General features: G+C 42.5%; 2 protein-coding genes across 2 annotated transcripts in view; one reads left to right on the forward strand and one right to left on the reverse strand.

The window, feature by feature from the left end:
- Positions 1-592: 592 nt before the first annotated feature.
- On the reverse strand, positions 593-16,508 carry ipo9 (importin 9). Its single transcript, XM_067586821.1, has 24 exons — positions 16,216-16,508; positions 13,488-13,549; positions 13,226-13,312; positions 12,907-13,108; positions 11,853-11,941; positions 11,374-11,460; positions 10,997-11,116; positions 10,533-10,633; positions 10,117-10,175; positions 9,850-10,001; positions 9,650-9,748; positions 8,803-8,909; positions 8,481-8,620; positions 8,078-8,240; positions 7,494-7,720; positions 7,095-7,243; positions 6,513-6,641; positions 5,971-6,246; positions 5,628-5,794; positions 5,133-5,266; positions 4,874-4,993; positions 3,552-3,668; positions 3,323-3,399; positions 593-2,111 (listed from the first exon to the last, which is right to left on the reverse strand). The coding sequence occupies exons 1-24, from the start codon at positions 16,373-16,375 to the stop codon at positions 2,001-2,003; spliced, it is 3,135 nt and encodes a 1,044-aa protein (XP_067442922.1). The 5' UTR covers positions 16,376-16,508; the 3' UTR covers positions 593-2,000.
- LOC137181256 (tubulin beta-6 chain) overlaps positions 15,700-16,654 on the forward strand; it is a 48,078-nt gene continuing 47,123 nt past the window's right edge. The window contains exon 1 of the mRNA XM_067586823.1: positions 15,700-15,913. The gene's annotated coding sequence lies outside the window, so the exon portion shown is untranslated. The remainder of the gene's footprint in view (positions 15,914-16,654) is intronic.

The raw sequence follows: 16,654 nt of genomic DNA on the forward strand, positions 1-16,654 counted from the left end.
GTTATACATATCCTGTCTGACTCTGTCTCATGTTTCTTTCATTGTTCCAGACTTTATCAGGACAAAACAAGGACTGAACAATGTCTGAGTTGGACTTGCTCGCTGTGAGATGTGACACACTTGAACTATACCGCCTAAACACTCCTAAACTTGAATCTGAAAAGCAAAACATCGGTTATCTCTGCCTCAAGCACATGTTACAATTTATTTTTCTGTATACTGTATTTGTTTATGTTGAATTATTCAGTGTAAAACGTGTTTTTGGTATTTTGACCAAAAGAACCTTTTAATTCAAATCAAATGAACCCATGAAACATCAAAAGGATAAAGCAGTGCATAACCAAGTACAGTAAATCTGTGGTGCAAACTTATTGTAAACTAAAACACCTTGAATGCCGTTTTAATTTTTTTCCACATAGGAAAAAGAATATGCAGCACAAAGAAGTTAGTTTGAGGCAGTATGAATGATGATTTTAACACATATCTTAAATTTCAAATTTTATAATGAATGTGATTAAATAGCTGTATTTTATTTCTTGATCAGGGAGATTTAAAAAAAAAAAAAAAAAAAAAAGGAATCTAGAAGCAGATATGGAAATGTTGTCCTTTCGGGACTTTTATTTAGAAATCTTTTAACCCCAAATTTCAAATGGGTACAAGGAAATGACAAGGCTGTGAATTACCATGGCAACAGTGTGAATTACCAAATACCCACCGTACCCGAGACATGACAGCTGGTCTAAGACAGTGGTTCCCAACACTTTTTGGCCTGTGACCCCTTAGAATACAGCAAAGTCGACCTGTGACTGCTCATCACACGTTGCATTGTCTACCGGTTAAATTACCGATTATTCTTGTGATTCATCGGTTAATTGTTTTGCCCACAAAATGTCAGAAAACAGTGAAAAATATCCATTAAAAGCTCCAGACAGTCCAAGGTTACATCTTCAAATGTCTGGTTTTGTCTGACTAACAGTCCAAAACCCAAAGATATTCAGTTTCTCATCGTGTTTGACAGAGAAAAGTAATAAATCATCACATTTGAGAAGCTGAAACCAGCTATTTTTCTTTCATTTTTGCTTAAAAATGACTAAAAGGATTATTCAAATATCAAAATAGCTGCTGATTTATGTTCTTCTGATCGATTAATCGACTAACCTTGCAGCTCTAGAAAGAGGACTTATTTTGTTTTATCTGAATAACTTCTGGAGGCTTGAGGAGGTAACACTTGCTTACAAGCTCCAAAATGTTTTTTTTTCTGTATCCTATCCTGTCCCATCATCCAGCGACCCCTTGTGGGAGTCCCGACCCTCAGGTTGGGAACCACTGGTCTAAGAGCTTTTCATTTCCTGTCAGAAACAGTTTTCTGGATTATAAGGCCGCCAATGTTTCTCTCCCTCTCCAAAGATCAGGATTTTTTTTTTTAAACCACTTTCCTTCGATCAATGTAAAGTCTTTAGGAAGTGTTTTTCCATGTTGCATTTCACTCCGTTTATACAGAAACACAAAAATAACGGGCTAAGTTACAAATAGGACATGGCAAAATAGTCCGTTCATATCTCATGATTCACCTGTCCCACTGTGAAGCCTCGACCTCTTTATTCAATCCTCTCGTCCAGCCTGAAGTTACTCCTAAACGGCAGAGGAGGGCGAGAAGACATGCCACCACCCCCCCACCCTCCCAGACTGACCTGACCTTCTTCAGCAGCAGACCTGTGCAGTCTCTCACCTCTTCATCCTCCTCACTTTCACATCTGCAAAGTCCTTCATCCCATCACAAGTATGGAGAAACAGGGGAATTACCGGTAAGTGCATTTGACTCTTCCCATCCCGTCCCCCTTCCTCTGCCAGGCCCATCAATCCCATACTCAAGTTTCTTTTCTTTTCTTTTTTTTTTGCTATGTTGTTAAATTCATCATGAGAGCATAAGTGATGGGGTAATAGAAGAGGGTTTTGGGGGCGTTGTAGATGAAGAAGATGTCGAGCAGCAGAGGGCGGGGCTAGAGGCCTATAGACTGTAGCGTTTGTCTCTCGGCGTTGTTGAGGTGGCCTGAGAACATGCTGTAACACGGCTGCTGGGCGAACTGTGTCAGGAAGTCCGTCAGGTAAGCCTGGGGGAAAGACAGATGATACAGATACAAGTCAACCATGATGCTATGACTCAGCTGATGCCTGCAGGGAAATACGCTGCATCAGGTCGACACAGGGAGAGCGGTGGAAGGACGAGGCCCGAGCTCGGGCAAGCTCAGGTTCACATTTACTGAACTGTGTAAAGAACAAGGAGGGAAGCTCTACTTGGATCTGATGGAGATGTAACAGGAAGCAGTTGTTCAAGGTAAGAAACCACTGACCACAAAAGAAGGAATGTCAACAAGACATGAATACAAGTCCTGGAAAATAATGTTGCATGATCATACAGAAGTTGCTCATCAGCAGTTTAAAGAGCAAACTGCGTGCTTTATCCTTAAAGACTAATCCACTGGCACCATTTCACCCTAAAGCAAACGTTTAATTGGAGCATCTTCTGATCTGACTTGACATTCTAGGACAGAAAATACTCTCTTGCTTCCCTGACTTGCTGGCGATCATGGCATGGCATCTTGCAGTGATGACAGCAGCCGTTCTGAGGGACATTTACAGAGACTTTCAGATGACCTTTAACATTTGTTACAATATCACAAGTTCAGTGATTCCCAGTCTTTTTTTTTGTCTGATGTAACCCCACAGTCACCAGTATTGACACCAGTAGTCATGTTGTTATTGTTAATTATATAAAAATTGATATTTTTAACAATACCTTTTTTCATAGAAGACAGAGTGATGTTGAGGCTAAATCTCTCATTTTTCAATTAAAGGTTCAATTAAGTATTTGGTTTTTTTGGGAGGTTTTTTAATCATCCATCATCACTTGTAGCCTTTTCCACTGCTCGCTTTTTAAATAGTTTACAGACACTCTCAATCACTGCATGCAGCGTTCAGGTGACTCGGGTTGATGGGAGCCATGTCTGGTGCAGTTGGTTAATCATTTCTGATATTTTATTGGTTATTATGACAATAAATACATTTAAGCTCAACCTCACACCAATTTGTAATCTTACTTGTGCATCTATTTTCCTCACTGCAAACACTTGCGTTGGTGTTACGATAGGAACATTTACAGCTCACATACAGAATATCGCTGCAAAGCCTCCAGTAAATCTGGCAGGTGCTTGAATACAGATCCCACAGATGAAGGACTGTTCTGATTTTTTAACCCACCATGTTGTCCCACTAATGGTTTTATTTGAGATAAGATGTGAAATCAGCAGTATAGCATCTGTACCTGCAGATCAATCAGATATATGGGGTCTTTCAAGGCATCTGGATCGTCCTCCTCATCATCCTCGTAATAATCATCATCTGTAAAACAACCAACATGAATATTTAAGAAACTTAATGTGATAAACAGAAACAAGAAAAGCCACTATAACAGTATCGGCATGAAGTGTTATATATTCATGAAATTGGAAATGAAAATAGAACACAGGAATATACAAGGTGCTGGGTAGTACCGTATTTGTTGGAGGCGATGAGATCAGAAAGCAGCTGCCCTGGGAGTCCTTCATCCTCCTCGTCCTCCTCATCCTCCCCCTCTCCCTCCTCCTGCTCCTCCCACATACCACTGGAATCTGAGACAAACAGTAGATGGTGACTAAAATGTCTGACAACCTTTTCTGTAGTTTGCAATTTTTAGGGACGGATGATAATATCGGCACGTCATCGTATCGGTTGATAAATGCTTTAAAATTAAATATCGGCATCGACCCGAAATGAACATTTCTGCCGATATAATAGGCCAATTTGTTGCCTTCTCACTGCCTCTGTGTGGATCCAACTGGTTGGATCCTCCGTGTGGATCCAACTGGAGCACCGAGCCCCGGTTTGTTATTCAGGTTAAAATGGGAAGAAGCAGCGGATCTGTTGGGCATCTGATTGAAGTGGAGCATGCAGAGGAAACACTGGGACCATCAGGGTGAAACAGTCCGCGCAGGAGCTGGATGTACTACTCTGTTTGAAAATTCTTTTTGGTTTATAACAGCGGTCATGCATCTGCGTATTAGGTGCATTACCGTCACCTTCTGCTTCCAAATGTGGACCAGAGATTAAATCCTACACGTTAATCCTGTCTCAACTCAAAGAAAACTCTACTGCTCCACCCACTTGGCAGGTTCATTAAAGTTTTAATGCTGACTCCAGTCTTCCTAAGTTCTTCCTTCATATATCGTCTTTCTTTATCATACAATCTATGATTGCATGCATAATAGTCTCCTCAGCCAGGTGTGCATATATCGGCATTGGCAAAAATGAGATGGAAAATATCGGCATATCAGATATTGGCAAAAAATCCAATATTGTGCATCCCTTGCAACTTATCAACCAAATCTACCACAATCAGGGTTCCATGGGGTGAAGCCCCAAAAACCTCCTGAGTGGCTTCACCTGCAATATGACAAATTCACTCAGACTGTTTCTTAGCTAATCGTGTATTTGCTGATCTAAGAACTTGTGATGATGTGACAAATGCAGTGAGAAGCCACAGTGAAGCATCTGCAGTTCAAGACTGTATTTACACATTCATATAGTAAAGTAACATCTATTGTGCTACAGGTTTATTTAAACTAGTCCAAAACAGTTGATGCTGCCGACTGTGAGAATCTCTTGGTGATGCATCATTGACTGATTATAGTAAATCGATTTCCAAAAATCAATAAAGCTGTCTAATTGCAGAGCAGAAGTTTACATTTAGACAAACTCATAATATGCAACCCCGTTACATCATTGTCTCTAAAGTGAAGGTCTCATCAGCTGAATGAGCTAAACTATTTGTGTTCACCTTGACTCCAGTCTGCTGCGTTCACCCTGCTCGCGTTTGCCTCCACCACTGTTGACAGTTCATTGATGATCAATTTAAAGATCTTCACTAGCAAAGGAATGTTGGTCCATCGCTCTGGATCTATGGAGGAGAAATACAGTAAACGTAAAAACACCACAGAGCTCAGTGTTAACAGCGATACGTGATTGAAGCACTGTCCCGTGGTGCATCTAATATCACAGTATCTATGAGGTATTATAATCATATCTTGGCGCCTTACTCTTTGCAGATTTGGAGCGTGTGCGGATGCCGTCTTCAGGGCTGTAGATCTCTTCTCCCTTCACCACAATGTCCTGGAGACGCTTGTCATCAGTGTTGAGGCTGTGCTGCAGCAGTTTACAGAGAGCCACCGTGCTGCAGGAAAAAAACAAAGATGACAAAAGTCTGAGAAATATGGCAAGCACAACTCTGTTTTAGAGCTATACTTGAAGCAAAAACTGTCAATGAATTAGCATCTAAAGCCAGGCCCAATATCATCAAATTGAAGAGCCACAGTACCAGCAGTTTGTTCACATTATGTTTCCATTGCACAAAATTTCACCACTCTGCTCCGTAAGAGGGCTTGATGACACGTTTCTGATGCGAGTAATAAATAAATATTGATCAGTGATCACAAACTGTAAACAGTGGATGTGAGTGACGCTAAAGTTTGTAGAGTTTGTCTGGTAGCATGATAATTAACTAAATATGGTGATTATTGAAAAAGTTGTCTAACCTGACTTTACCCTCGTACTGTCCGTAGAAGAGGTGTTGCCTGCTCATCCACTCTGTCATGACAAACTCAAGGGCAGGTTTCCCCGTCGGGCCGGGTAGACTGCACAGGAACTCCAGCAGAGGTTCCAGCTGGGAGTGAACCAGGTGGGCAAACACCATGATCAGAGACTGCAGAGAGAGAGAAAAGAAAAGAAGTGCAGATGGAGGAAAGCTGAAAAAAAAAACTGAGGTGGTGACAGATGGAGAGATAACTGCATCTATTGGAACTGATACAGCAACAAAAAAACAAAGACCTATCTGCATAATCACAGGGCATAAATGACTTTGCGTCTTTCCTTCCTTACCTGCATGACACTCAGAGTCTCAGCTTGCTGCATCTTGCTCAGAATCGCTCGGAGGATCTGGTCCAGCTGTTCTCCGAGCTCGGTGCCCGCCCGAGAGATGAGAGTAGACACCAACCTGCCCACGAAGGCAGCCGTGAACTCAGAGGTCCTGGGGTCCAGCAGCTGGTTGACCACCTGCATGACGTACCAGAGGCCGCTATTTCCCTGCTCGTCCCTCCACTGGGCGATCTGCTCGAGGGCTGTGGAGACGTACGCCCGCAGACACTCTCCGCCATTCTGGAGGGAGGACGAAAGTGACAAAGAGAGGGAGTGAGAGGAAGGTAGTCGAATCACAGATGATAGACTTTCCATCAAGCATTTTTGAGTGAATCACATGCAACATATTATAGTTTCATAATCAATGCAATGTTTTTGCTCATTTTCCTTTCTTTCTTCATGTTTTCTATTCAAAACTAGTCTTCATTATGAGAGTACATGTGCTCATGTCTGGATGAAATTAAAAAAAAAATCTACTTAAATAAAAGAAACTTTGTTGGGTTTACCTGCATTATAGTGTTATCGTCAGTGCGTAAAGTGCACTGTGCCACAACAGGGAAAGCCTGGCACACAAGCATCTCTGAAAGAGGGGGTTTGGTGTTGCGTACCACTGTGGTCAGGATGTCTATGGACGTCTGTGGAGCAGAGAGAGAGAAAGAAAGAGGAAGGGAGGTCATTCTTTTGTGAATCTGAGGAAAAATTCAAGTGATGATACTGCACCTTAAATATTTTTATTTTTTTCTATCGAAGAGCAGGAAATTTCAGTGGAATCTGACCATTTGTTTTTTATATACTTTGTCTTGTGTCACCATCAGTTCAAACTTTCCCCTTGACCCACAAATTTCCCCATGACAAACGGTCAGAAGCCCCAAAGTCAAAACAAATCCTTCTAGGATTAATACTTTAATTACCAAATATTATGACAATCTGGACAACAGTTATCTTGTTGTGGACCAAAAAAAAGACCCCGTCACTGTTCTCTTCAAGCAGGGCAACAAACATGCTCACATTATTGTGCCACCAGCTCCTTCTGGAAGTTGTGATGTTTCTCCACATCTTTGTGTCTCTTTGTACCACTTGTTACTTACAGCACAGAGTCCAGAGGGAATCTTGTCGGGGGGAGCCTGCATGATGCTGACCAGCGTGGGGATGAGGCGCATCTGCATGGGACCCTGGCAGCCTTCGATCTGTGCAAGCTCCTTAAAGATGTCCTGAGCCAGGGACGCCACCACGGGGTCTGAGGAGAAGAGAGGAGACAGGACCTTAGAAAAGATAAGACACTAACGTGACATGTCTATGTTTTCTCTGGGAAGCATCAAGTGAAAAAGTGCTGCACTTTGCTAAGAGAAAAATGTGGCACAACACCAGTTCATGCCTCACTTAGTCCAGCTTATCCGTGCACATGCTGAACAATAAAAGACAAACGAATGAATGAAGCTTAATAAAGCAGTAGTTTGTAAGTCTGACAGAGAGGATGTGAGTAATACCGTTGTTATATTTAAGGAAAATAGCAATGGTGAGGGGGCAGATCTTGTTCTCTGCGCTGGTGGTGAAGGCCGGGTCGACGGTGCACACGATGCACAGCGTCTCCATGACGAGGGTGAGCACCTCGGAGCTGAACTGGGCGGCAAGTTGGACCAGTCCTTCCAGGATGCTGGGGAGGAAGGGCTGCAGGACATGGGTGCTCTCTGACAGCTTTAGCTGATCACAGTATCTGGAGAACGACATATTGACAGCAGACATCCATGAATATAAAGTATTTGCTCAACATTTTTTATATCTTAATGTTTGTTTACCAACACTTTCTAACTCTTAAAATATTTACTGGAACTTTAAAATGAATCAAAAAAATAATATGTGCCTATAAACCATGTAAAGTAGTGTTCAGCCTTAAAGTCTGTCAGTCTGTCCGATTTCAAATGTTCCTGTTTATGCCTGAGCCTGTTCTGTGGTCTCCAGCTTTTGTGATAAAGCTGTTCATGCTTGCTGTGTGAGATCACTAAAACAACACAAGGATTCTGTATATGGGTGGTGGCTGCGATAAAAACAGTTCAAAACACATCTTGCTCACCCCCAGATGGCCCTAACCGCAGAGATGCGGACCGAGGGCGGCTGGCTGTCATGAAGGCCGCTGACAGTGGCCTGGAGGAACTGCTGGATGAGCTCAGGAGACATGGCTGCTGTGAAACGACTGGCCGCCCACAGAGCCCGGCCGAGGAGGAACGGAGATGCCGCTGGTCGAGAGAAAACAAAAACAGGACGAAGTTGGAGAGAGAAATGATCAGTTTGTTTTTATTGGTTATAGAAATGCATTATAAATGTCAGTTTTTGTCAGAGATCTTACTACTGCTGTGTATCTCGAGGAAATATTTTGAGAAGCTTGTGGAGTTTGGGTCCGACTGTATGTTTGTCTATGAAGTCATCTGTATCATAAACTTCACGTAAAACCCTCTGAGGGTCACTTTAGGACTCACCTGCCAGGTTGAGGTCAGCCAGGATAACACTGGCCAGGAAACCGTGCATGTCAAACTGGATGCGACCGTTCTTCACGTTCTCTGTGATGATGGTTTTGACTGAGCCGAGAGCCAACATACAGGCCTCGTGGACCTTCCACCTGGTAAAAAACAAAACAAAACATGAGACATTGAGGATTTGTCTCACCTACATAATGTGCATATTGTCACTGCAAGTTCAACAGACACAAAGAACAAGAAAAGAAGATGCTCAGAGTCCACAAAGCCAAAAGACCAGACACAGAAACACAGTCGGGTAGAGACAGCAGGAGTCTCTCCTCACCAGTGCTCATTGCTACTGTTCTTGGCCTGCTCTGCCTCCTGCAGATGTCTGGTCGCTGCCGCTGCCAACGCTGCTGCGCTCTCGTTCTGAAACTCCGTGGCAACAGCCTGCAAGCAGGAGTCAAAGGTCAAAGTCAAAGCATTATACACACTCTCAGGCTGGACCAGAGAGAGTATTTTTATGAAACCACTGCAAAATTATGAAAGCTGGACTTTTCCGGGGCCCTGTTCTACATGTAGGCTACACTGCTCAGCCCTCTTATGTTTAAACTCTGCATACAGACGTGCACACTGTTCATAGTAAACAACCCTTTCAAAGGAGTAGGGCAGGTTAGCAGCTGACATCGGAGTTTGCGGAGGCTGTGTGTGTAGGAGAAGAAAGAGGAGAGTAAGACAGCGTGTTTCTTCAGGACTATATGTAGAAAAAAAAAAATCACCTAGCAGGCATGAATGTCCTCTTATCCTCTGCAATCTGTACTTAGCAACGCAAAACTGAAATGATATAAATTTCTTCTAGCTCTAGTGGACAACGCACTGAATGCAAAATTTTGTTTCTTATGAGACGAAAATTGGGTTCTGATGATCAGTTTGGAAAGCAGTGGGTGTGATAAACATCAACTTTGAGGAAGATTCAGATACCCCTCAGGCTAAAGATGGTTTTCTGTGTAGCAAAAACACATATCTATATAATTACACAAAACCAGTAGAGATTGATTTCAGAAGATGAAGAAGGGGTGAGATGTAGTGAGTTATTTTAATTTGGGCTTTAAAAAGTCACATTTTGTGTGTCGCATATTCATGCAGCATTGTTGTGACTTTAGAGTAAGATTTGTATGTTTTTCTCTCACCAGCAGCAGGTCCTGAGCAGAGATCCTAACAGAGTAGGAGAAGGTGTCATCATCCTCATCTTCTACAAACTGCTGAGGGTTCGCCGTCCACACTTTGATCTGAACAAAACAACAGGGCAAAAAAAATCAGGCCTGACGACTTCACATCTCATTCACTCACCCAGTAACTTCAACAACTTGTGTTGCAGTCGTTTTCTCACCTGGTCCTCGGTGATCTGCATGTAGAGGATGATGTAGTAGATGAGCTCGGGCAGGGCCTTCTTCACTGTGCTCTTGAACTTGTTGTTCTCCAGCAGCGTGTGGACAAACTCGAAGATGCTGAACACCAGATTCTCAAAACCCAGAACTTCACCTGCAAAAAAACCAGAACCAAAACACAGTTGAGAAGGTGCTCTTACAAGTAAATTTATAACATGGTCACTGCTGTCAAGCTCATGTTATATGAAGCAGTGAGAGCAGATGCTCACCATCTGAGTCTACTGGATCATCCACTTCCTCTGTGTCATTGACCTCTGTTCTAACATAAGTGAACATGTGGTTAAGGAACACTCAATTTCAGTCTCCTCAGCTTCAGGTTTTCCTGTCCTGTTCATTCAGTCTAATAGAAAATGTATGCACAGTCTATTAGGGAGGTAGAATTTACTCTAGGTGTCCATCACAACCCACTGCAACATGTGAAAGATCCTGCTGAACAAACAGGCAGTTTTGTTACCAAAAACAACACAAGCTCAGACCACAAGTGTGTCTAAAAGGAAGTCAACCCTCTAGTTTAGTAGTGTTCTTTTACCCCAAATGTATGCAACAATGCTTTTAGCATTTATGGACAGCAGTGATGGTAACGGCATGACACCAGCTGGTACACAGTTGGTGTTGTAAAGGATATAAAGCGGCACTTTCAGTCAGTGTATTCCATACAATGGGTAATATCTGCTGCATAGACGACACCATGGGTTTGGGGAAGTTCTTTACCAACGCTGTCACTGCCTGGAAGAGGGAGAATAAGAAGAAATACAGATTTAAAGCCTCAATTGTAACTATTATAAATCTTATGAATTCTACTTCCAGCTATATAAGTGACAACTACCATGTGTCACAATCACACTACAGCTCAAACATACAGACAGTATGAGAGATACTTTGTTAAATGACTACAGACTTTACAACATATTTTGTGCATTTATTTTTGAACAGTTTTACTTTGCCACTATCTTTTCTAAACTCATAAAAACTGCAGGAAATAAAATACTCCTCATTAACAGCTCAACGTACAAGTTTCTGTTGTTGATACTTTGACACGTTAGACAGTCACACTACACACTGACTCCAAGCCTCTTTCTGGCCTCTCACCTTGAGGACTTCCATCTTCAGACCGCTGTCAGACGAGGGTCCATCAGGCATCTGCAGAGCCTGTACAAACGCTTCTGTGAACTGCTGCACCACAGGGAAGATCAACGCTTTGGCTGCACCCTAAACACACACACGCACACACACACAGTTACAATAAAAACACAGTATCGACAAGTTACTCATCTATGTCACTTCCTTTATACAAAAAATAAAAACATAAATGTGATACTGGAGTAACTAGAGCAGCACAACAGTGATTATAACAAACATCCTCTGTTATAAATTCATTTTCCACTGCAAAAAGAGGTTTAATCAAAAGTCAAAACATCCGTTAATACAATTAATTCAAATTAAACGTCTAGCTGTAACTTCCTCACCTTTTCAAGCTCCTCAATAGCACAGATGAGGTTGGCACAGGTGGTGAATATCTCCACCGCTCTGGATCGGGTACGAATACTGTACACCTGCAACAGTGAGGAATATTACAATGAGTCCAAATAAAGAATGAAATGCAAGTCCACAATTAATAGATAGTTATGATAAAAGGCTCCCAGTAGTGCAAAGTAGTACAGACAAAAAAAAAACACTCTTTTCTCTCACTGACATGTTGACAAAATGTGTGTATCCAGACAAAAAAGAACCTAAAAGACACCTGCATTAAATAACCCTTTTTTTTATAAACAATAGTTCAAAGAGACATTTGCTTCATGTTGCATCTCAATGCAGCTTACATGTGAGAACACAGACTTGTGTTCTCACATGTAAGCTGCAATGTCTCTTCACAATGAATGCATATCATCTTTTCCTTTCTTATTCACATTATTCGTATATTGTTACACAAGAGTTGTCGCAGCACCTCGGCCATAGTAAAGATCTTGTACATCTCAGGTAAGATGACTGGAGCCACCAGCGGCATCTGTGTGTCCGTCACCTCCCGAGTAAACTCTAGAAACAAACGAAAAAGATCATCGCATAAACAAAAAAGGAAAGAAGATAAAACATGTATTTGTTGCTCAAATTATGATTATTTCACAAGGGGATTCAAGTGTTTGTGTTTTATTTCGACTTCAAAAGAAACAGAGGAATAGGATGGCCTTTATGTTTAATGTGCAAGTGCAGTTTAATGTCTTATTTTTTAAATGCCTCTTAATGTTTTTTCTTATGTGTATAGCACCCTGAGTTACAACCACTGTATGAAAAGTGATTTACAAATACATGAACTTGACACCTGACTCTCCGTGTAAAATACAACATGACATTTGGTCAACACAACACACACTGACAGATACAGAGGAAGCCCACTTTTTCTCTGAATACTGAGCACTGATTTGACACCAGCTCTGTTTTTACTGTAAGTTATTTGGGATGTTAAGGCAACATGAGACTTACTATACATAGATATTTTTCAACTATAATGTACTAGAAAGTTTTTTTTAAAAATAGCATTGTTATAATTTTATCAAAACAATGACTAAAAACGGTGTTCATTTATTAGTGAATATAAGTTTAACAGAAACTCAAATTACTCTGAGCTGAATGTAGGTTTGTAGTGATATAAACATGTTGATGCTCGTGTATAAACAGATGTATCAGAGCTCTTATGCTGCATCATGCATTTAATAGCTGAACTGGAGTTTCTCTTCAAATCCCTGACAAAGTGAAATGGATGTAACTAACATATTTCTTGTAACTTTAAAATTTCATCTTTTGGCATTGATGATGGTAGTTTCAGAATGTTAACAGTGAAAACTGCTTTTCCACTTGTGAAAAATAACTTAAACTGTATTCTCATGATCTAGTATCTTCACTGCATCAAATTTAGGTCACGTTTTCTCAGGATTTACCGACATGTTTTAGAGAATGTACATGTAGAGGGGTCAGTGTGCGTTCATGTGTACATCATTACATACCTGTGAGGACCCTCATGGCCCCGTGCACAGCGTTGACATTTCCACTGACCAGCATCTCCATCAGCAGGGTGAAGAGCTGCGGCCAGGCCTCAGGCCAGTCCCAGTGGGCGATGGCCGACACGGCGTATGCGACACTGGAGCGGACTTTGCTGATCGCCTCTCGCAGACCACCCGGCAGCAGCTCTCTGATGGCAGCTTTAGCCTGGAGGGGGGAGAGCAGGAGTTTGGCTTCAATCCTTTTGAGGTCAGAGTGAGGAAAGGTTGAAACTTCTGCCAGCAGCAGACAAAAGAAATGTATTTAAGGTGAAGAATGCTTTACCTGATCTGTGGTTTCAGGAGGCCTAAATTTCTCAGACTGGGAACACCAGTGAGTCTCCACATACTGCTTCAGGATGACTGATGCTAACTGCAAACACACAACAACACAGTCTTAGAAAGGTGAGGGTGCTTTTAGTTAAGTAGCACATCAGTAATCCATGCAGTTTAAATAATGTACAACACATTAACAGATCACGATCAATAATGTCAGAAAAGCTGAGCAAAAGGATGTCTACTTGGGTTTTTCTCCCCCCTTTACTCACCTGACGGATGGCGAGCGCTCCCTGAGGGTCAACTGTGAGTTCTGCCAGGTGGACACCAAACTCTACAACACGGAGGACAAAAATTAATTAATTAAGAAAATAAAAATCCAGCTTATAGCACACAGTGAAAGATAACAGCAAGCTCAGAGCACGGCTTACTCCGGTCAGATACACGCGGGAATCATATCGAGTAATGGGATGAAGGTAGGAATCATGAAACTTAACTGATAACAAAAGGCTTTTGAGGGCTTTATTTCCACAACACTGAATCACACAGTTCGGATGTAATGATTATTAGACTAATTAAAAAGGAGAAACTAAAAACAAATCTCATATATCTCAATATGCAAAGATCTACAGTATAAACAAAGGCTGTGATTACGGCAAAAGCTGACTAGAATCCACTATTTTGTGTTTAAAATATATAAAAGTTGTTGTTATATCTCAAGCGGTTTAGATCATTTGTTTTCATGTTGACGTTAAAGAGTCTTTTCCTGTTAAAACATGAAAACTTATGTTTTTATTTTTTAAAATGTTCCTAACGATAAAACAGTGGGACATTCCCAGCTGAATTCATGGGAACACAAGATAACTGATGATGATACCGGGTGAGAAAACACAAGCAAGCTTTAATATACAGGCAGAATTTTGTAAAACATCTGGTCCAACAAACAAACAAACAAACATGTGACAGTCTCACAGCTGGAGCTGAACATAACAAATGTGCAGGTATGTTGTTGAGAGCCCCTGAACCACAACAAGTGACGACATAACATAATTTTGGATCTGAGGCTTAATACAGTGCTATAACCCACAAGCTTTAAAGCTAACAGCACACGCTGGTTTGAACCTGGCCTGACAGGCATGCAGAGTGTGAGAGATAAACACAGAGTTCAGGATCAGCATCAACCTCAGCTCTCTCTGACTGGGTTTTACTAAGAGTGACATCAGGCGCCAGAAGACAATGTTAGTGCTGACAATCCTACTGAGCGGCTGCCTTAGAGAGGGGCCAGCGGAAAGGGTCAGCCTCGCTGCGACACTACAGCACAGCCGCCAGACAGCGCGCACAATTAGCCTTTGACCAGGGGCACGAGGATTGCAGGACAGACAATGGAAATGAGAATAAGCTACAGCCACTACGTACTGTATCCATCCATCCATTCATCCATCCAGGGCACAAAATTAGCACCAGACACCAGCAAAACGCTGGTGAAATATGCAAGTGACTGGTAGATTTGAACATTCACTAGCCATTTAGCTGGTGGACAAAAAAGTTAATTTTGCACCCTGCATCCATCCCATTGAATTATTTGTCAAATTAAATGACAGTAGTTTGATATGGATATTATTAGATAGATTATATCACTATGTTTAACATCCAAGGTCCCTGCAAATCCATCATCTTGATTTTGAAACCTTTAATGGCCATTTTGACAGAAAATAGACCAATTCTGCCACTGCTGAACAGGAACAGAATAGTGACGGGCTGTTCAACTGTTACTTTGCCTGCCAGAGGAGACAGTGCTTAATTGGTTTAATTTCTCTTTTTCTGTCATGAGTGTGCTAAGAAAACGCACAATTTAAGACTTGAAGCAAAGTGCACTCCATGAGATAAAATGCACTGCATTCAGCTGCATTGAAAACCATTTCAGGCCTCTTTGGATATAATCTCAGATACTTTACTAGACTTTTTCAGGGCTTGCAGACACCTTCATAACACTTTGACTGTTTTTAAATGATGACTAATATGAGAAGTAAGGTGCAACTCTGCTGACATTATTTTCCATTTACAGCCTGCATGTGTGCATCATTTCCAACTCTGTCAACACACCTTAGACTGGAGGAGCGAGGAAGAGCACATATATAACACATATTTAATTCAATAATGTGATAGATTAGGCGGGACCCGCGGGAGAAGCCCCCCTAGGGGGACATCTTCGCGGGAAAATATGTCAGTTTGGCATTCAGTAGTTGCCATAGTGACCGTGGGATCAATTAATAGTCAGTTTGGGAGTCTAACAAGTTTTAAGCGACGGACTGAACAAATACTGTCGCTCCCGAGATGTTAAAACAGCAGTAAGTTACCTCGGGAGGCTAACGGTGTCTGCTGAGGACCGCTGCTGTCAGACCCCCGTTACCATGTGACGTTATTAGATTCTACTGTTGCTATAGTGACAATAATTAGCTAACCGCTACACCCCAGCACATTAACGGTCAATATAATATAATATATCGTTAACGGAACGGGTTTGTTTTCCTTTGAAGAGGGAGGCTGAGGAATAAACCCTGTTGCTGTGCAGATGAGGCCGGGGTCCGCACACTCCACATGTGCTGTAACAGTACTCACTAGCTAACGGTTAGTTTAGCTGTGACTTGTCCCATCACATCGGGCTGTCAGAGGGGAACACGACCACCCAGAAGTCGAGGTAAGGACAGCACGTTTTCATGAGCTTTCAAGCTACATTAGTCATCTCTAACTTCTTGACAGTATGGCCTAACGTTAGCTACCGGGAGCCGAGACTGTTCCCCGGCTAACGTTTTGACTGTTAGCTATTCCTCAACCTTAGTTAGCCAACACAGTCAAAGTTAGCAACTATGAAGGCAGCAGACAGCTGCCCGCATGGTGCCTCTCTCCGCAGAGGCCCCATGCCGTTACTGAGTGTGGGCAGCCCGGCGAAGCTAGCCACCGTAACTGCCCCAAACTAGACGCCCGCTGGCTACCACTCACCCTCTGTCACTTCCAACACTTTGATCTGCTCCTCCGCGGCGGCGCGCACTTCTTGAACCGGGGACAGGATGGCCGTCAACGTCTCGATCAGAGCCTCTTTTAGTCCCTGCTGGACCGGGCCGGCGGCCGAACCGGACCGAGCACTACCCACCGCACTCATGCCTGCTGTGCGTTCACCCGCAGCCCGCTACAGAGTCAGTCTACCACCACCACAACGCGGGGAGGAGCAGAGAGCCACGGCCACAGAGGCGAAGCGCGCCAATGCATGGAAACGTGGAGGCGGGGTTTAGCAAGAGGAAGCGGAGGAAGCACACTTTTTTGGGTGCGTGTGTGTGTATGTGTGTATGTGTGTGCGTGTTTGTGTCTGTCTTTGTTTTTAAACTCTGGCTCCCTCTTGTGGAGTGGGGGAAACGCTTTAGTTTAAAAGGATAGGTTCACA

The sequence above is a fragment of the Thunnus thynnus genome, chromosome 4 (assembly GCF_963924715.1).
Source record: "Thunnus thynnus chromosome 4, fThuThy2.1, whole genome shotgun sequence".
Classification (NCBI taxonomy): domain Eukaryota; kingdom Metazoa; phylum Chordata; class Actinopteri; order Scombriformes; family Scombridae; genus Thunnus; species Thunnus thynnus.